Raw genomic sequence first — 21,803 nt, forward strand, 5'->3', positions numbered from 1 at the left:
ACTAGCCTTCCAGAGAGGTTTTTAAAGATACTCGGTGGACAGTAGAAGGGAAGAAGGAATCCCCGCTCCTGGTTTTGCTGATGCAGCTGTTAGCAGAATGATAGTGCTGCATATCAGCTCCAGTAATCAGCAATATTCAGTAAGTTTCATAAAAACTCTTGATACTAGGAATTACATTGAAACAACCAGATTATTATATCTATTCCAAAATTCAGTCTTTATTTGAACTGTTGTAATAAATGAAGACTCTCGCACAGCCTTAACAAACCCTAATCAACTTAATCAGCTTAATCATATATAATGCATCCCTAATATGTCTTAGAAAATCCTATGGTCTCTAGGCAAGTGACCCAGGGACCATAAGTCAGATTCACCCCCTCTCAGTTTGGAGACAATGCTTGACCTTGGGAGGGACTTGGTCCAGCTTTCCCTTCCCTGACTTCTTGCAACCAGTGTAGTGATAGACTCTGCTGGCTGCCATTGGAAAAACTCCTGAGGAGGGGAAAAGGCAGGGTTGTGTGGGAAAAAGTAAAAAAAGGCCAGGATATCATCTATCCTGCATTTCCTCAACCCCTGCTCTGAAGCACTAGCACTAGCCTGAATGAAAAGGCCAGCTAGTGAAAACTTGAGGAACAGAAGGCAGATAGGCAAAGATCACTGCTCCTCCTCCTGCACTACTGATTCAGCCTGGGAGAACATAGCAGTCCGCAGATTCAGGGGCTTCCAAGCCGTGAGGGTACAATTGATAGAATGGGGGCCTTAGCCTTTTTTCAACCATATGTTTAGTTCTATGCTTGCTATGAAATTTCTTGGCTATTCCGTAATATTTATGAACTAAAACAGTATGTCCTCTGTTCACCCTAACAAAAATAGTAATGATAACATAGTTTCTGTTACTTGTTTCCACAACATTAGGAACTTGATGCATGAAGCCAGCAAACATTTTATTATAATCTAAATTTAAATATTTGGTTGGGAGAAGGAGTCCACTTGCAAAGCATTATGTTGTGGTTTTCTCTTAAGCCAGTGGATATATTATGCATTCATTTTATTTAATAGCGATATATGCAATAGCTGAATTTTCATTTCTGACTTGTCAGTGCTTCATTGTGTTTTGAATGTGGCTTTTAAATAATTGTGGGTTCCTCTTCACTGCTTGATGATTCTTCTCCAAACAAATCTTTTCCTGTTGAACTTGCAGCTGCATTGACGCTCAGCATTTTCAAAGTGACAAGAGTAGGGCTATCGCTCAAGCCTAAAAGAGCTGCCCTTCGGTCAGAAGAAATGGTCATGCAAGAGATCTTGCTGTCTGGTGTAAAGATGGATATTACTGTGCCTCTTTCCAGGTTCCAGAGACTGACTTCACCTAATGAGGAAAATGTACACAATATGGTATTGCATCCTGTTTAGATACTGCTTAATTCTTCTTCTTCTAAGCATTATAATAGCAGTTCTTTCATGTTGGTTAACTCCAGAGCTACAAGTTAGAAACCAGTGGGGATTTTGGGGGGGGGGGGGGTTGCCTTTTGGTGTATGACTTCCCAACAGTGAAAAAAATAGTCCATAGAAATAAGCATTTTTGAATTATTGCATGGCACTATGACAGTAAAATCTGTCACCTGGACTTTATCTCAGCCTGTAAGCGGGAACTACCCTGTTCAATAGATAGGTTTATGTTTATGAAGGGCATAGTAGCAGCTAAGCAGATTCATGAATTTTCTGGCTGCTCTCTAACATTTTTGCCCTGGTGCCTATATGTCTTAAGTTATATAAAGATAATAAATAGGCTGCCTTGTAGGTTTTGCTTGACCTCCACCTGACTTAAACGTCTCAAAAAGGGGGAAATTTTGATTTGGACAGTGCAAAAAACTGCATGATTGTAATGCAGAAAAAAGGGAAAATAATGTTGGTAAGGCTGGAACAAGCATATTTACTGTTCTGAGCAGAATAGCCCAAGGGCCATGTGAGTTGTTCTGTAGAACTATGCATCTGAACTCATCCAGCTAAGTTATATTATCATAGAATATATCACTGTAATATCAACTGTAATGTGTTATTTTTTTAAATTTCCTCTGCTGCAAGTGCACTTCTATATGATCAGAATGCAAAATTCTGACTTGTTTAGTTTATGTGTAAGCAGCTCTGGAGAAGGAGTGGCATAAATTACTACAAATAAATAATAAGATTCCTTTAGTTATGTAGAGTAAACATTTTTAATGCAAGTGTCTAAACAAAAATACTGGCTCAGTCTGGAATAAAATAGTCTAAAACATCTGCTCTATAGTTTGCTGTGATATCCACAGTGGGCAAATATGGTTAGCATTAACCATCAGCAGTTGCTAAGCGTAGTTTGCTGATATGAATGACATGAAAAACTATGATTACAGTAAGCAGGCAATAGGGCTGTATTAGAGTGGAATTAGCAAAGCTGCTGCACTTTCCCAATTTCCAAGTCATGGTCTGAAGACTCAGTTTAGTGATCCTTGAACCGATCCTCTTGAGTTACTATAGATAATGATGAGCAAGTGAAAATCCAATGTGCTCCCCAGAAACTTTCCACTGGCCTCAGCATAGTTTCCCAGCCATCACTACCCCTTGCACATTCTTCATCTGTACTGAAACTAACAAAACTGTATCTAACTTTTTCCACTCGACAGTGAAGAGGCTTTGGCAAAGTCTTTCTATGTACATTAGGGACTCACTTGTGTGAGCCAAGATGCGTGGAAATAGGAGTAAGAATTGAGATGGGGCCTTGCCGAAGTGTCAATTGCTCCTTATAGTTTGCAAACCGGTGTAGTGCTGTGCTTGGAGTGTGGACTGGGACTTGGCAGATCTGAGTTCTAGTCCTCATTTAGCCATGAAGCTCAGGACCAGTCACTGACTCTCAGCCTAGCCCACCTCACAGGGTTCTTAAAAGGATAAAACGGTGAGGAGGGGAACTAAGTAAATTGCCTTAGAGACTGGAAGAAAAAAGGCAGTATATAAATTAATTAAAAATACTAGCGATGATAGGATTAAAGAGCTCACTTATGTTTTGATTTTCAAGGGAGGCTCAATGGATAGACTCAGTGCCTCTGACTCAAATACCTTTTCAGATTTAAGAATGATCTCGGTTAAATTAATTGCCAAGCTGTCCTAGGATAACTATTCAGTTAGCCTGGATTCATGTTGTTTGGTTGTAGCAGCTAAATGAAAAATATCATAAACTAATGTAAGAGTGATCAGTGTAGACTGAAGCTGCACTGCTAGTTTGGTTGCACACTGTAACAGATGCCTGAAGATCAGATATATGCTAAAGCTGTAAAATTAGTAGTAGCTCCCTGAACTACTAATGAGCAATGATGTCCTGTTCATAAATGTAGTTTGTTAAAATGTGCTTCTATTTTAGCAAATGTTTTCTGGCCACATGTTACAGTGCACTTTAGTTGGAATGCTTCTGTAAAGGCCTGGCAGGCAGGCAGATGTGTTCAGATTGAAGGGCACTTGTAAGCCTCTGAGTTTGGAGGCTTGTGTGTATCTGCCATGGGAGTGATAAGGTTATATCTTGAGACTGTTTTTGAAAATTCACCAGCCGGTGTTTCATACAGGTGCACCAGTCATTTGCATGCAATTTAGCTTTCTTACTAGGATAATGTGATTTTAGAATGTATGAAGCTGCAGCAGCAACTTGCATGAGTGGCTGAAAGGTAAAAACCATGTCAACATAATGTTTGAGAAGAGTCTGCATGGTTTTTAGGGGCATTCTATAAAAATGCATCCATTTTAGTGGTACCTTCTACAAATTACCTTTGTTATATCATCAGTTGTTAAGCTAACCATTGGTGACAAATAACACAATTTATGATTGAAAATGGAATTGATCACAGACTTTGTGACAAAAAATATATTTCTGGATATGTTGTGTGTTTTCTAAACTTCAAAAGCAGCGGCCACTTCAGAATATTATTTTTAACAAACCTGCAAGCAGGACAGCCTGTGTCCCATCTAATATGTGCAGTCTGCTGTTCACGGTCAGATGAAGACCATCATAGCCTTGAATTAATCTGTGTCTGTGCATAAATGGATCCCAAATCTTAATCCTAGAAAACAGGACAGGAAGATTTTATCAGTTCTGTAGTTTTCAGTGTAACAGACTGATTGGGCAATAAATTGTATATAAACATTGAACACAAGTTTGCATTTTCTTCAACCTGTCCTCCTTTTCAATGAAATCTGGTGTGCCCCACAGCATACCTGTTTGGATAGACATAATGTTAACAGTCCAAGTAAAGGTAGATGGGTAGTTTTGCTAAATACTGCTCTGGTTAATCCATAGTTTATTCCTTTAGCACTCAAAGCTTGATGATAACTCCTCCATGGCCTCTTTTTACTAGATTAATTGCACAATTTTCAGTTATGATGCAAAAGTCTTTGTAGTCTAAGTGGCCTGTATAGGAGCAGCCATCTAGGAAATGGCCCATTTCCCTGCTTTTGTTTGGCAAGCATTCAGTGGCTTGGGAAGCATACTTAGCATTAAAATATGAATACTAGCTTGCTTGATGTGGCATGGGCCTGTCCTTTTGGGGGGGGGGGGGGTACTTGCATCGGGAATGTGAAATCCCCTTTGTCTGCCCAAGATCCAAAATCAAAATTGCAAGATCCTAAATCAAATTGTTGAATTAAACAGTAGTAATTCTAACTTCTTGCTGCCACACCTGATGAAGGGTTAAGTTTTGTTTGCAGTCTTTTCACCAGGAAATATAATTCCAGTGAAAAGTAGCCCTTTACTTAGTGTCTACTTAAAATTCAGTGCAAGCACAGATTGTCTATGCTTCTCGTGTGTGTATGCTTGAGACCATAAAACACAGCATAAGACATAAGCTCTTACATAGGTCTCAGTTGTTTCTTGCCAAACTACCAGACATCTTTATTCAAAAGAAATGTGATTTAATGAGCAAGCATATGTTTTTTGCTTACCTGTTTTCCATCATCACTCCAAAAATTATTCTACTGGCATCAGCGGTAATAGCTGTACAGCAAACATTTGGCTCATTTTTTAATCTTTTCCTAATCTACATTTTTAAGGGAGAGAGAAACCATTTTTAAGTATTTTTGATATGCACAGACACCTGTTTTGGGGGTAAATTACACATCACCAGTCCCAGCATATGAGGCTACCCTTTCCCTTGGGTAACTACAGATGGTTAACTGAAACACTGATTCATTGGAGGTAATGTTGTTCCTGCCCTTTCCCACTTTTCCTGTGCTGCATTCTATTCTAGGACTTTGGAATGACAAAAAATATGTAATAGAGAGCCACCTGTTCCAAGAAATGGGTAACCTACTAGAAGCTGGACTGGATGCTAAAAGCAAGCTGGTGTGTCTGGGTATTTGGCTTAGAGCAGGATGAATGGGTGATAGGACACTAGGCCCAAAATTACAAACCTGGACATACTTGGTACCATTAATTTTAAATAGCAATCAGTAGAGCTTGAAAGGGAGTGTGCTTTAAAAGAAATGTCTTTTCATTGCAAATAAAATGTTTACCATTTTAAATATGCCTTTCAAAAGCAATACCTTTCCTGTAGTTAAATTCCATAGTGTTAAATAGTTGACTTTCTCCACCTCGGTGTAATTGGAGAGTACCAGGTAATGGCCATTATAGGTCAAGGCAGCATTGTGCAAGAAAAGCATGGATTCTCTACTCTCGAGGGTGTAGAGGTGGGACATGGTTTCCAAGCTGAACACAGATAGGTGATGTGCATAGTAGGAACACACAACTATCTGAAAAGAAAGTGGGCCATTTTTAAAAAATCTTGGGTCACAAATGGGTTTCTGTGAAATGTTGGATGAATTACTCCTTTTACAACTAACAGCTGTATAAAAGGGATTAGCTGGACAAACTAAAACTGGACAAATTAAATAGAGGCCAGCTGGATAAATGGGAATAAAGAGAAAGGCTATAAAGCTGCCATTTCTATACTGCTACTGAGATTGGATCATCTGTCTTACTCCCTATATCCTTTGAGAACCCTGCGCATCTTGCAACAGAATATTTCCTGGAATAAGGCCTTGGATCAGTTGCTGAACATCTCATTTTCTGTAAGAGCCACCTCTACCTGATTCAGGACCCATTGAATGTTCTTGGGCAATGTATGGACACCACCATCAGGACAGCTGACCTGAGAAGCCTGCGTCTCTTTCTCTGTCTTCTGCCCTCCCTTCCACTCTATCTTGTCCCTGACATTCCTAAGGACCCTCAGCAAGGCCTGTTGTCCCCTGCTCCACAGCTGCAAGACAAACATGGTTGCTTCGCTGAGCTGCAAAAGCAAAAAACCAGGAGCAGCTGACTGAGGCCGTACCCAGGGGAGCCTGTGGGCCAATGAGGAAGAGGCAGGTGATCCCGGCAGGAGTGGTACAAGTGAATGTCAGCTGAGGCAGCTGATGGGAGATTTGCCACTACAGCTGTTTCCCAGGTTAAGAATGAGTTCTGTTCCTGAGATTGTCTTTAAGCTGGATTTGTATGTACATCATATCATATCTATCAAAAGCATATAAAACACTCAAGAAACAGTTCCACATACACTAAAACATCTTAAATACAATACAGCATTTTAATAATGATACTAATACAGTAATAATAAAGAAACAACAGGTACTGAAGTGTGTGTGTGTGTGTAGGTATGTGTGTAGGCTACATTTAAGCAACCTATGAGTCAGCTGGGCCATGCAAGAGTAAATGAGTGTACTGCCTTTTGCTCCCTTGCTACTTCTGTTTTGCATCTGCTTTCCAAAAGAGCCAAGAATATTCCTTCTTGAGATGTCATGATGTCTAAACCCAACACTTTGGATTGCTGATGGATAATGAACCCAAAGGTTTAACCCCAAAACAAACCTTGGCTGTCATGACTAATAACAGGTGCAAAGTGTGTGCAAAGTGTGTGCAAAACAGCTAGAGGGCAGGATGCAATACATGCTCACTCAGGTTGTTAAGCCCATGAATTAAACAACTCATGCACTGTCATTGCAAGTGAACCATTCCATACAATGTTTAAGACATTGCCTCCTACCTTTTCATCTCCACTCAGAAGGTACTGGTCAATAGCATTGCTCTTCTCATTAGCTAGTTCTTGTAATATTTCCATATTGAGCTTTTCTACCTTTTCCCATCTCCTTTTCTTTCCAGTCATAGTTTCGGTACGCCTTTCCCAAGGAAGCCATAACTCTGAGATGTAAGCAATATGATACATATAATATAGATTACAAATAAGTTCCTATTGTGGTTTCAATATCTGCATCAGAAAATTTTAATAGTTATAAGCCTCCATGAGTATCTTGGTAAGATTGGATACAAATTAATGTTGGAGTCCAATATAACAGATGAGCCAAGATCCAAAGTACTTCAGGCTCCCCCAAGGGCTTCTTTGTGTTTGGTCAATTTTTTCACTTGGAACTGATGGCCCCAAATGGCAAATCACAAACTACTCTTGAAACCCCTACTTTTTAAAAGCTGTTTGCTATGCAGCCTTGTGTGTTGCTGTGTGGGAGTAATCACATTTAAATATCTCTTGAGTGTACTGAACATGATTCTTTGGACCCTGACCATAGCTTCTAGTCCTGTTTTGCTAAAGTGACTAACACAATTGGGAAGAAAACTTCTTATAAAAGGGGCTGAAGGGTGTTGAGCAATAGATACACAGCAGGTGTTCTGTTCTTGTAGTGGAACTGGGCCAGGATAGGAGCTGATGGTGCTGAATTATCACATCCAGCCAATATTCAAGCTGCAATATATATTCATTGGGGAAAGCAATTCTCACCATTGCATAACACACCTGTTCTTGAGAGTCATGTGGTATTTGGTTGTGACTGAGTAAAGCAGTGTGGTGCAATGGTGAAGTGTGTGGAACTGAAGTGATCTGGATACTAGTCTTCACTCAGCCCTGGGGCTCACTGGGTGCCATTGGGCCAGTCACAGCCTCTTGGCCCAGCCTACTTTACAAGGTTGTTGTAAGATAAGATTGAAAGGAGGAACAGAATTATATAAGCCACCTTGAGTTCCTTGAAACAAGAAAAGGTGGGATATAAATATTAATAAAGTCAGAATAAATGAAGCAGGAATCTGTTGGCTGGTGTCTCTGCTATTAGTGAGGAATTCTGCAGCAGTGACCTGTTAGTTTCTGAATTCTTGCATTTTTCTTCTGATTATTTTTAGAGTATTATTTGTAAAAATATTGAACATTAGCCAGGCAACTCTTCTCTTCCCTGCCCCACTATGTTCTACTGCTTCATGAACTGCACTTCTCAAATTGTCCCTCTGAACAGTGACTCTCCTCTTCTTTCCCATTGCTTCTAATCCATAAAAGGGTAAAGATTCAGTTCAGCCGCCTCTTTGAGATTACTTGTGGGAATACCATGCTAAGAAGGCAAATACAGTAGCAAGCATGCTGTATTTGCACACAAGACTCGGAGTATTAGGTATTTTAGACAAAGTAACAGGAAGTTCTTTACAAACCCTAGAGTAAAAACTATTCCAACTTTAAACAAAAGTGTCAAACCCTGAGCTGTTTTAATGTTTCCATTTTAAAAGCCATGGAAGCCATCGGTTTCTCAGTTATCCCACTTTTCAGTTAAAATCTAACAAATTCACTAGCAAAGGCAACTACCAACAACCTTGTTCCTGGCTACCGAAAGATAATGAAGATGGAGCCTCATGAGGCACAGTGTTAAAGAAGCAGCAGCTTGCATCACCGTAGGGGCTAGGTTAACCTTCAGAATCTTTGCAAGGTGTCATTGGTAAGGCTTAATAACTGGAAAGGCTCATAAAGAAATAAACATTCTCTGAGATAATCGAGTCTTAGGCCATTTAGGATTTTAAAGATTAAAGCAGCTTCTTGAATTGCACCTGCAAACAATTCCGTAGTCAATGCTGAATTCCTACCTTCCAGTAGCAAATGAGGCATCTAGCAGCAGTGCCTGGTGCCCCCACTGGAAACCTGGGCCTTCTGGGAGAGAATACTCTCATCCAGAACAGGCCTTTTCCAAGCTAATCAGTCCACTGAATAGCCCACAATTATCCCTACTTTGTTTAGATTAAGCCTAAATTTATTCATCCTGGTCCAATCTATCAGAATTTCTGGTTAATGTTCTGATCTGCCTAAAATGTGAAATAGTGATCAGTGTTATTAACTTACTGATGACCCTTTATCCCCAAAATCTGGACAAGTTCTTCCAATGGCTTTGTGTCAAAGTTTTTAAAAATGGAACTGATTTTTGTGTAGATGCTAAGGAAAAATATAGAATTACTCCCACAGGGCAGAATAGTCACCTAGTACCAGCTTTTAGGACCTGGCCTCCAGAAAAGTAGACAGGCAGAAACTGGTGCCCAAGTCCAGTTTTGAAAGGTGTTCAGAAGGGATACTGTGGCTGATAATATCAAAAGCTGCTGGAGTGGTAAAAGGGGCCTGGCAGAGTCATGCTGTCCTTGTCTGTTCCAACATAGATCATTTACTAATGTGACCAAAGCAGTATTAGTTCCAAGCCTAGATTGAAATGGATTCAGATAAATCAGCTTCATCAAAGAATATCTGAGCATCATCTGCTTGATCATCTGGTTAGGAAAAGCAAATCCAAGACTTGCCCAGTTCAGAGGATGAGAGAGAGAGGCTTCAGAATCCAGCCTTGAAAACCATGCAGCTGCCTTAGGCCTATTCAGGTGGAGAAGGTACAAAACTTCCATCTCTTCTGGACATTATTCAAATTATGTAAAATCAAATCAATAGATCTGGCACTATCTTCAGGATATCCTAGATGACTAACAGTATTTACTTGGACATATTATTTTTCTCTTCTTCCCATGAACCTGTAGTATTCCTCAAAAAGCTTTCAATGATTTCATATCTATCAGTTAATTGATTGTGTTTCCATAATGTCCACATCTGAAGCTCTCTGGGTAGTTCATAAATGATGTGCTGGTTTAACAAAATATATTATTTTATTATATATTTATTTGATTTATATTCCACTTTCCCCCACAATGAACTCAAAGCATTCTCCTGCTGCTGCTCCCAATCTGATCCCTACAACAACTGCCCTGTGAGGTACATTGGGTTGAGAGTCTGGACTGGCCCAACGTCACCCAGTTGGCTTCATGGTCAAGTGGGACTAGAGTCACAGTCCCGTGCTCTTAAACACAACATCACACTGGTTTACTGCCTCACAAATATATTGTTCCATCTATTCTGCCTTACCTATATAGGTAGATGACTACCAGATTACCCAACTCCAGAATGAGATAGCAATCTAGATCTTCTGTAAGATTTTCACATTTCATCTCTGCTGCATATTTAAAATAAATTATATAACATATGTACTTTATATAAATACCATGGACTCTCTATGCTTTGGTTATGATTACTCATCAGTCATCTTGCATGTAATAATCATTTTCAGTTTTAGCAATACAGCTTTAAATTATAATGAAGTGTCTGAAACCTGTTACTTCTTTAGACAAAGCTCCTTTGTATAGATTGATGTTTTCCTTGGAGAACGAATGGTTAGATTGAGCAGCTTGCAAACAAGACTTTTCCTTGTATTCTGGTCTTATTCGATCCTTAATAAAGCCTGTTTCCATGTTCCAGATGATAAAATGGTCTCTGAAAATACAGTATAGACAATGCAAGGCAAACAGGACTTTGTCAAAGGGACTTTCTAAAGCCTCGAGGAAACTGTAGAACTAGTTTTACCCTAAAATGTGCAACAAAATTAATCTTTCTGAATCTATCCCTTTATTGTGTGATTGCAAATATTGTAAGTTAGGTTTTATACCTTTATTTAGAAACATATTATCTTTCTGCATTAAAAAAACCCAAGACAATTCTTAATTAAAATAATAATAATAATACAGTTGCATAATTAAAGTATCTTAAGTTTAGAAGCTGTCAGAGTTTACACAGTATGAGAAAGGGTGACCTAACCTAATGTATTTTCTAAAACTAACCCCATGTTGTTTTATGGTTTTAGTTATTGTCATCTATTTTTATCTGTATTTTTGTTTATGATTGCACTGTGAGCTGCCCAGAAAGCCTTCTGGCTATGGGGCGGAATACAAATGCAATAAATAAATAAATTTTGGTAACATAAGAATGGTTACATCATCTTGTTTTTCTCTTCTTATCCTTAAAAGGACACGTGACCTGATTTGTATTTGCCAGACAGAGGAGCTTCGCTGCTTTTTCATCCCATGATACTGCTACAGACATGAGTTAAGCTTTGACACCTAGAAGTAGTCTAATCTAGTTATAATGATGATGTGATAATAACAGAAACAAAGATCACATTACCTTTGCAGGAGCTGCAAAAATCTTACCTGTTCTCTGAGAGACCAAGTAGAAGGCCTCCTTCAAGGATCTTGTACTCATCACTTGGACAAGGAATTATGTAAAGGCCAGTCTGTTTCTTTATGTACTTCTTTTTCAGGAGATCATAAACTAACAGGGTCTGGAAAGGTATAAAAACTTATTTCTGCTTCCAGTAGGGAAAAATATGCTGATTATTTTCTTGGCAGCTTGACTTTATTGCCAACAACTTAAAAGAAAGCTAGCTATATTTATAGTGGAAAGCTTTGTTGGTACCTGGAAAATGGGTCTCGGAGGATCTGCGAAGGAGGCCATTCCTTTGTCAGTAAGGATATAAAGCTTCATGTCTCTAACCAGGACTATATCCATATTTGTTACCAGCCCTCTCTCCACTCTCACAGCATTGTGTTTACACTTTGATTTCATTATGTTCCACACTGTTATGACTCCTGGACTGGTATTTTGGCACACGGCATACCTTGGAAAAGGTTGCATGAAGACTTTCGTCAATGATATATACCAAAGGTTCTACAAGTGTTGTTAATTGTGTGCTGGCAGGAGCTGGGGGTAGAACTGCTAGTGGAAAAAATTATCATGTCCAGTCATCTACTGCTCACCAAGCCTTTCTCTATTTTTATATTTGTATTTTAGTGCACAAAGAGAAGGGTGTTCTATGCCAGAGGTGCAGGGCTCAGTGACTTCATGCTGTAAAATTAGGATAAGAATTGCTATATAAATCTGTGCAATTGGAGATTGACAATGAACTGTAACACTGTGCTTCATAACAACAACTTTGTTGTTGTTGTAATAACAACTTTATGTTGTTATGGACAAGAAACCCAGAGAGAATCCACTGGGGGTGTACAAGCGAATGAACATGTACAGTTTATTCAGATATACAGGAACTACATGCAGGATGTATTTCGGTAGCTCCCAGAGGGACTACAAAGATGGAGCCTGTACAGGATGCTTTTATAACTTATTAGTTACATCAGTTAGTTGGAGCGGGGGGATCAGATAGGCAGTTTGCTAGAGGTACGTGAGAGTAAAACAAAAGGGTTGGCTGGATTAAGACAACACAAAAGGAACAAGTTTCAGTGGAGGCATATATTAGCATATCTGAAGTAGGGAATAAGACTTACAACAGGGTTTGCTGATCAGATCAGGATCCCAACTTAAGTCTAAAGCTGTTCTTACAGTGTCAGGCTTTTGGCAGCCATATCATGGCAGAGCTTTCACTCATTTTGCCTCACATTATATCTATGAAAATGGAAAGGCTTTTCTGCATCTTGAGCAGTTGTTGCTTCAGCAGAACAAATTAGGGGGAACAGAGCCCTGTTTGTGCATAACAGTCAAGTTGTCTGGTGTGCCTGAGCAGCTTCTGTTTTTCACAATTAACCTGCAATTTCACAATTAACTTGCAATCAAACCCTGATTTGCTTGTTATTGGTCCGTCCAAACCAGGTAAGGTGTGTTTGTTTTCTATAAAAAGACTGTTGTGCTACAAAATGGCTCTGAACCAGAATTGTCCTTTCTTCTGTGAAAATTGGCCAGCCGCCTGATGAGAAACATGATCATCTGGGCTGCTCTTTGTTACCAGCTCTGAGCCATAATGCCTCATCTAAGGTGTCCTGTGTATCTCTAACATGGATATGTATCTACAGCACTGTGTGGAAGTGCATCCAATATTTTAATTGTCAGCACTGTGTGCTTTAGTTTACAGGTGTTTGTACTGCCCTTTAGTTGTTTTTCCAGAGTGGTTCTACAAAAAAGCCTCTAGAAGATCATAACAGTAAAATTATTGTAATAAAATAACCTAAATGATTAGTAACAAAGCAGCAGGTAAAAGCAGTATTTAAAATTGTGTTTTGCACCATTTCATGTGCTAGTATATAGAACTCTGAAGCTGTGGCTCTGAGTGTGTATGTTTTTGTTTTAATTCTAGACCTGATGATTATGAAGTTAAGTGCCAAGCCAGAAGTCACAGGGAGCACAGAGCGGGATTTCCAAATGTTGCAGAGAGAAGAGCCCAAGAGAATTCTAGAAACAAGCAACAGGGAATGATAACACCTGCAAAATCAGATGAACAATGTGCAACATAGAGCAGGCATAAGGAATGCGTGGACCTCTGGGTGTTGTTGGATTACAACTCCCATCAAACCTAGCCAGCATAGCCAACGGTGAGGGATCAAGGGAGTTGTAATCGAACAGCAATTTGCAGGTGACATGACTTCTATCTCTGGTATAAATTGAGTGAATGAATTCAAGCTTCTAGATCATTATAGGAAAGTCACAAAATAAAGATCTCATTCCTTAGAAAGGAAGGAAAAGATTCACATACAGATCTATGTATTATAATGTAAGGTATATCATCCTTTCGGCAGAGGTGGGAAACCTGTGATAATAAATTACTGTTTCTATTATCCCTAAGCATTGGTTGTGGTGGTTGGGGGTGAGAAGAATTGGAATTCAACATCTGATGAGCCACAGATTTCTCAGCCCACCCCCCACCCTCTTTTAACATCCACATGAAATTGCTGGGTACTGTCATCCAGGTATTTAGAGTGAAATATCATCAATACACAGATGGCAACCAGTTCTATTGCTCCTCTTCAACAGATTCAGGTAAGGTAGTGGGAAGGCGTCATTAGTTCTTGGATGTGATGATGGGATAGATGAGGGTCAGTATGCCAAATCTGATTCCCACACCCACAACAGCGCACACAACATGCAAGAAGCAGAGCAAAGTATGCAAACGAAACAAATGACACAGATTCTCATTCATTCGGCCCCAATTCTTGTTTTGGCTTTTTCTTCTAAGCAAACAACATACAAAGCCTGACTACAGCAATGTCAATATTCTGGAAGTAGCTGAGGGATCAGACACTTTAGGCTGTTACCATCAGAGAAATGTTACAAATCTTGACTTTGGCAACAAGACCTCTGAGTGTTTTTGCCTGCATCACATGCCTAGGATTTGTTTTTGAAAGATGTTCAGCAAGATTTCTTTGAATGCTGCTTGCCAAGAACACTATTTAAAACAGTAATTAATACATTGTCTTTTGGTTTCTTATTACCTGGGATAGTTCTCCATTGTCACAATATGCTGAATACCATTTACTTTCTTAGCTTTGCTTGCAGTGACAGTCAAAGATTGGTCATTGATCTTGGAGGCCAGGTTCCAGGATCGAAGGTAATTCTCTCCATCACAAAATGCTAAACAGTATCGAAGGTCAGAGCATACACCTGCATATTTTTTTTTAAAAAATAATGTTTTGTATCACTGTTCAGTCAACAACAACAGTCCATCATATAGCGGCAATCCTTTAATAGTGTGGTCCTTTATCAAGACAATGGAGGAGCTGCAGCTCATTGGGAGCACACATACTTTGCATGGAGAACATCCCCAGTTCTATCACTGGTTTCTCCAGCTGGGGCTGGAAACAATCATGCCTGCAACTCTGGGGAGCTGCTGCCAGCTATTGTGAGCTCTGTATAAGGTGACTTCCTATGTTCCCAATATTTACATCTACTACTTCTTCCCTGGGCTAGTTGGATGAGAGGCAATTTTCTTTGTGAAACTGGGCAGTGAAGCCCAAACTAAATCTAAAAGCTTGGATTTGTGAGGACAGGCTCTGGTTGCCCACAGTGAGGTAAAGCTACCCTACATTTGCTCAAATACAAATTTGGGATGCAGAATGGATCGTGTACATTCTGCATGTTATTCATGCAGGGTCCCTGTTTACAGTTTCTTCCACAAGGGGAGGAGCAAGTGTTGTTGGTACTAGAGGCAGGACCGCTCCTGTTCTGTGTGGTCATTGAACAGATGGAGGGCACTCATGAAAAGGGTGCTCTCATCTGTATTATTAAGTTAAATTCTAGAGCTGTTTCAAACTAAAGCCATGAGGGTGAGTTGAGGCAGGTTGCATAAATGACAGTGACAGAGTTTAGCTGGTATCAAGTGTAAGTTTATAATATAATCTATTTGATCAGGAAAGATGTCCAACACCTTAGAGTCTTCTTCATCTGGACAAAAAGTCTACTCATATTCACAAGATATTCCAAAATTTCAAAGCTGTTGAATTCCCACTCAGGAACTTGAACAGGCAACTGTTAACAATTCTCATGGTGCTATTTCCCTAGTTTCTGGTGCTCTAAGCTTCACTATGATTTTTAGGAGAAAACTTAACAGAAAGATAACTTAAGAAGACTTCAGTAATTTAGAAGGATACTTCACGCATCTGATGAGTGGACTATTATTCATGGAAGTTTATGCCATAATAAATTTGACTTTAAGGTTTCATAGAGCTCATTGTTATATGGTTGAACAATATGTGGTAAGTGCAGCACACTTATAAAAGAATGTATTTTTAATGCTAATAAGTTATCCATGTATAAAATGTAGGCACCTAATCTGTTTATTTTAGTAAGTGATTCATTGAATTATGCAATCTCAGATCCCCATTTGTTCTTGTCTCTTGAGATTCATCACTCTCCTGTAGCATGCTGAAGAAACTGGCCAGTGAATCAGTATACATTGTTTGAATGGTATTGTCTTTGTTTATTGATTTATTAATGTCATGTGTATTTGATTGTAGCTTCAGATCTATCTCTATTTTCAGACTGATTTCCTGATGAACTTCCCTAGAGCCACATGGTGATGGATGTCAGCACCAGTCACTCCATATTTTGATACTTTCCTTTTATTTTCATTGTTAACTGGTGCAACTCACCTGCTTCTGGACTTCTGCAAAGCACTTTTCCTATAGAGAGTGTTGAACACTCTAGAAAAAATTACTCACCATCAGCTGGAACTGAAGGAAATTTAGCCAAGTGTTTATGGTCTTCAGACTCCAAGTTCCATGATATTATCTCAGTGGTGTTGGTGTTTGGAATAGGGCTGAATGCCACCAGATGAGAGCCCGAATGATTCACAGCAAAAGTGTGAATATAATCATTACCACATCCTTTCAGATTGTGAGCATAAGCAAACGTATGGACATTGTATAACTCTATATGAACAATCTCATGCTGTCTCATGAAGGGACACCTATAATAAGAAAATAAATGGTTTTTCTGAACAGAGATTCGAATTATCTTTTCTGGACATGTATGAAAAGCAGTAGTAATGAAAAAAATAAGAAAGAAAAGATTGAAAGAAAAACTTGCATTGAGAAACAGAAGTGTGAAAAGTTTTTCAAAAATCTTCCTGTAGAAGACAGTTTCATCAAATTGAATTAGAATTCAGGAGGCCATTGGTGTAGACTTGGGACTGTGGCGCATCCCTAAAGTAGGCCATGGGTTATGCAAAGTTTGCACAATTCACCCACACCAAGTTCAGCTACAAAATGGCACACTTGTGGCTTGAATATTAAAGCCACCCGGTACACACTGCAACCTCCATGACTTATTTAGGTAATGGTGATCATCCAAACACAGTCAATATGTGGACTTCTTAGACAAATTGTTATCAGCCTTAATTTCCCTACTTATAAACTGGGACTAATATTTACCTATAGCACAGGCCAATAAAATATAGCTTATGTTACAAATTAATTAGTATTAGTGCTAATAAAGGCTCAATTTGGTTAAGAACATATCATGTGGTAGGTTTATATATCTCCTGGAATAATGTTAAAATGTTTCAAGTTGTTAACTAGAACCTCTGTAGCATTCACATTCATCCCAGGTCTGAGTAAAGGCAAATATTTAAGAAGAACATATGAAAAACTAGGCACTTAGAGATGAAATCATAACACCGGTATGGTCAACTTCCTCTGCTTTTTCTAGAATAGTGGTGGGGAACCTGTTACCTCCATGATGTTGCTCAGTCCCATCCCTGATCATTGACCCTACTAGCTAGGCCAATGGGACCGGAAGCCCTATAACACTCCTTTAGTTGGCTACGTTACACTCTGAGGCTTTATTTACCTGGGAGAAAGTCCCACTGAGGTCACTAAAGTTTACTGCTGAGTAAACAGGTATAGAATTGCACAGTGAATAGCATCATATATTGACTATTTTACCATGTTTCAAGAAATAAAGACAGGATCTTTTTCATGTAAAATAGAATGGCAAACAGAAAGCTAGGAAGAGGGAAAGATCTGCTTGGCTCTGAGCAATACTACCTGAAGATCACCAGGAAGTATTCCTTAGTTACTGCCACATCCTCAGCAGCCACCATCGGTTCCTGGCTTTTCAGCTTAGCTACTACTTTCCCTTTCTTGCCACTGAAGACCATGGCTTCACTTCCACTTCTGCAGAAGAGAGGGGAGAAAATACTTGCTGAAGCCATGATGCTACAAAATCAACACTGAGTGGTCATGCTCTAGTGAAGTCAAAGATACACGTGTGTCTCTAAAGGAGGTACATGTTTGAATGAGAACAAGAATGTGAACAGGAAGAAAAGATACAGAGCGAAACCTAGCCTTGGAACCATGCCCGAGTCCTCCTTTCTAGAAATCAGTCAACCCACAAAGCAATATATCAACAGCATAAGTTTTTTTCAAGCGTCATGAGTCCAAAACTAAGTCCTTTACTAGTATTCCCAAAGAGATCAGATATTTGCCTCATCATAGCCATGGTTGGCTGCAAACTACATTGCCTAACAAGCAGGTACACAAAACTGAATTTTATTCCTCCGAATTTCAGATTCCACTATATATAAAACTTTGAGGCAATTACTGTTAATATTTTTTCTCTCTCATACTCGCACCATCACACACTAGAGTCCATTCTGATATAATTCAGACTACAGAGGGAAGCTGGGAACGGAAGCATTTGGCCATGGCAGTACAATGGGCAAAAAGGTGGAGAAACAGTTAAGAGTATGTCAAAGAAGTGACAGGCAGATCCCCACTTCAAGACTTTTTTTTCCTCATGAAAACTGCTGAACATTGCAAACCAGGAATTTCTGAATCCATAGGTTCTCTTTATGCAGAAGATTAAAAAAAACATACTTATGAAATGAATTAGGTCCTGTGCAAACCTGTAGGCACACAGAACATAATCCTTGACTGAATTCCTCGACACCAGTATGGACCGTTTTTTGTGGATAGGCACTTCTTCTGTAGAAAGGTACACTTCATGGAGCAACTGGCATGAGCAAGTGAGATCAAAGACCTGAAACAATGCAGCATAAAAATGAATGGGTTTGATTGGCTGCCAACTATTTCGTATACATTTAAAGCCATGTTATATGGCTCCCCTGCCACACTTTACTGAATCCACATTGTGCAGTGTATGATGAGAAAAAGAAACAGTGAACCATTTTCAAGCCCACTCTGTATTTGAGTCCATCTCACTCTCAGGATCTATAAGATTTATAAAGGCCTGGTAATCTATGCATGCTGTCCTCCAAAAGGTAGCAATTGCTAAGTTCTGTTGAAATTTGTAAACTGTCTTACATCCCATATCTATATTTCTCTTCCTCTCTGTGTGTAAGTCGATGTGGTTTCTCAGACATTGCTCCTAGGAATATATCAAGCCAAATGTGGTGTAGTGATTAAGAGTGCATGACTGGGAGTCAGGTGATCTGGTTCTAGTCCTTGCTCAGCTGTGGAGCCAGCTAAGTGACTTTGGGCCAGTCACAGACTCTCAGCCCAGCCTACCTCACAGGGTTGTTCTTGTGGGGAGAAGACTGAGAGCAGCAGGAGGAGAATTATGTAAGCCACTTTGAGTTCTTTAAAAAGAAAAAGGTGGGATATAAATCTAATAAATAGATAAATATGAACTCAAGCTTCCTTACACTGAATCATACCATCACTACAGTTAGCTCAGCATTATCTATGCTTCCTGGCAATGACTCAGGTGTTTTAGGTGGGCATTTTCTCCTGTTTGAACTGGAAACGTCTGTATGCAAAGCAGGTACGGTGCCACAGAGCTATGGTCCCTCTCTTAATGTGACCAGGCTTCACTGCTATAAACACACAGACGCTATAGCTCCAAAAAGGGTGATGTTACGTAAACTTACAAGGGAACCCACTGTGTACACAGAGATTTGTATACATTTGTGGAAGTCACTGCAGAAGTGATAGCTCCCATCTTACTTCATAAATGTGTAACAAGGGCATATATAACCTGCACTGAAAGTTAGGCATACAATATTAGGAAGAGAGTCGCCATTAATTATTATACATGTTTAAAGCCTTTAGCCTACAGTCCTATACAGTATGCATACTTTTCCAGGACTACGGCCCATTGAACTCAACTGCTTTTCTTGGTAGGCATAGAATTACATTGTCAGTTGTCTAAACTAATAGTGATTGATGAAATACCAACATTGTTTCAAGTAATGAAAGAGAATTAAAAAGAAACCTAACAAACTCACCTGAACCTTGTGATTGCCATTAAAAAAAACAAGCAGGAGTTGTCCATTCATTGCAGATGTTAATATCGGAGTATCGAAAAACTCGCCAGCAGTATACACCACTCTTTCCAAAGAAAGATCCCAGACTTTGATGGTGGTTCTGTCAGACATAGCCACCAATCTGTTCTCCAAACATAAAGCAATAGCACTGATATTCTGCTCAAGTATATGTAGAGTGAAGATGACCTTGCCAACCCTTAAATCCCACAATTTGAAAGTACCATCCCTGGAGACTGTTGCAATAATAAATTCCTGCTGGGTTTCTCCAATTGCTGTGATTTGGTCCAAATGACCTATAGATTGATAGCAATACAATGTCAGAATTCTCTCAGGGACAGAGGTAACTTCAATTAAATCAATTGATGGGTAAATCAAATAATGGGTTCGTCTTTCAAGCACAGTTTTACATTTCACCAGGTGGATTGATTACTTTGAAAATTATGTATGCCAGATAATTTCTAATCTATTTGAATGTTGATTATCTTGCAGCACTAGAGGTATATTTAGTTTTCTGGGCAAGGATGGGTGAAAATAACCAGAAGCATTCTGCAGACAAATCCTCAGATAGCTGAAGGTTTGCCTTCACTGTAGTAAGTTATACACTAAAATAGTTTCCCAAATACCTTATGGTTGATTATGGCTTTATCTGGCAGCTCTGTTTTTTCTGCCTACTAGTTCTATTGTATGTTTCATAATATATTTACTATAATATAAATTATGCTTTATTATTGTTGTTGTTGTTGTTAGTTGCGAAGTCGTGTCCGACCCATCGCGACCCCATAGACAACATTCCTCCAGGCCTTCTTGTCCTCCACCATCTCCCGGAGTCCACCCAAGCTCACACCAACTGCTTCAGTGACTCCATCCAGCCACCTCATCCTCTGCCATCCCCTTCTTCTTTTGCCATCTATTGTTCCCAGCATTGGACTCTTCTCCAGGGAGTCCTTCCTTCTCATTAGGTGGTCAAAGTATTTGAGTTTCATCTTCAGGATCTGGCCTTCTAAAGAGCAGTCAGGGTTGATCTCCTCTAGGACTGACTGGTTTGATCGCCTTGTGGTCCAAGGGACTCGCAGGAGTCTCCTCCAGCACCACAATTCAAAGGCCTCAATCCTTTTGAGTTCAGCCTTCCTTATGGTCCAGCTTTCACAGCCATACATTGCAACTGGGAAAACCATAGCCTTAACTATACACACTTTTGTTGGCAGGGTGATGTTTCTGCTTTTTAGTATGCTGTCTAGATTTGCCATAACTTTCCTCCCCAGGAGCAAGCATCTTTTAATTTCTTGGCTGCAGTCCCCATCTGCAGTGATCTTGGAGCCCAGGAAAATAAAATCTGTCACTACCTCCATTTCTTCCCCATCTATTTGCCAGGAAGTGAGAGGACCGGATGCCATTATCTTAGTTTTCTTAACGTTGAGTTTCAAGCCAACTTTTGCGCTCTCCTCCTTCACCCACATCAAGAGTCTCTTTAGTTCCTCTTCACTTTCTGCTATGAGAGTGGTATCATCTGAATATCTGAGGTTGTTGATATTTCTCCCAGCAATCTTAATTCCAACTGGTGATTCATCTAGCCCCGCCTTTCTCATGATGTGCTCTGTGTATAAGTTAAATAGGCAGGTTGACAGTATACAGCCTTGCCGAACTCCTTTCTCAATTTTGAACCAATCAGTGTTTCCGTGTCCAGTTCTCACTGTTGCTTCTTGACTCGCATATAGGTTTCTCAGGAGACAAATAAGATGGACTGGTACTCCCGTCTCTTTAAGAACTTGCCACAGTTTGTTGTGATCCACACAATCAAAGGCTTTAGCATAGTCAATGAAGCAGAAGTAGATGTTTTTCTGGAACTCCCTAGCTTTTTCCATGATCCAGTGTATGTTGGCAATTTGATCTCTAGTTCCTCTCCCTCTTCGAAACCCTGCCTGTACTTCTGGTAGTTCTCAGTACACATACTGCTGGAGCCTAGCTTGTAGGATTTTGAGCATCACTTTGCTAGCATGTGAAATGAGTGCAATGGTGCGGTAGTTTGAACATTCTTTGGCATTGCCCTTCTTTGGGATCGGAATGTAAACTGACCTTTTCGAATCCTGTGGCCACTGTTGAGT

The 21,803-nt window shown here is 39.6% G+C and overlaps 2 protein-coding genes across 3 annotated transcripts in view; both read right to left on the reverse strand.

Moving 5' to 3' along the window:
• Nucleotides 1-1,018: 1,018 nt before the first annotated feature.
• On the reverse strand, nucleotides 1,019-17,911 carry LOC123033310. Of its 2 annotated transcripts, XM_044449884.1 has the most exons (11): nucleotides 17,462-17,911; nucleotides 16,136-16,383; nucleotides 14,411-14,579; nucleotides 11,610-11,811; nucleotides 11,345-11,475; nucleotides 10,471-10,631; nucleotides 7,050-7,204; nucleotides 5,557-5,763; nucleotides 4,957-5,051; nucleotides 3,958-4,079; nucleotides 1,019-1,366 (listed from the first exon to the last, which is right to left on the reverse strand). In XM_044449884.1, exons 1-11 carry the CDS (start codon nucleotides 17,626-17,628, stop codon nucleotides 1,128-1,130), a joined length of 1,896 nt encoding a protein of 631 aa, XP_044305819.1. In that variant the 5' UTR covers nucleotides 17,629-17,911; the 3' UTR covers nucleotides 1,019-1,127. The 2 variants fall into 2 exon arrangements, with proteins under 2 accessions (XP_044305819.1, XP_044305820.1); XM_044449885.1 differs by lacking the exon at nucleotides 5,557-5,763.
• A 282-nt stretch (nucleotides 17,912-18,193) lies between these two features.
• Nucleotides 18,194-21,803, reverse strand: part of LOC123033295 (NACHT domain- and WD repeat-containing protein 1-like) — a 26,989-nt gene continuing 23,379 nt past the window's right edge. The window contains exons 14-16 of the mRNA XM_044449857.1: nucleotides 19,663-19,994; nucleotides 18,322-18,455; nucleotides 18,194-18,263 (exon numbers count right to left, since the gene is read on the reverse strand). Coding sequence (XP_044305792.1) covers nucleotides 18,194-18,263; nucleotides 18,322-18,455; nucleotides 19,663-19,994 — 536 coding nt within the window. The remainder of the gene's footprint in view (nucleotides 18,264-18,321; nucleotides 18,456-19,662; nucleotides 19,995-21,803) is intronic.

Source organism: Varanus komodoensis, unplaced genomic scaffold (genome assembly GCF_004798865.1).
Source record: "Varanus komodoensis strain SLA01 unplaced genomic scaffold, ASM479886v1 scaffold61, whole genome shotgun sequence".
NCBI classification, from domain to species: Eukaryota; Metazoa; Chordata; class Lepidosauria; order Squamata; family Varanidae; genus Varanus; species Varanus komodoensis.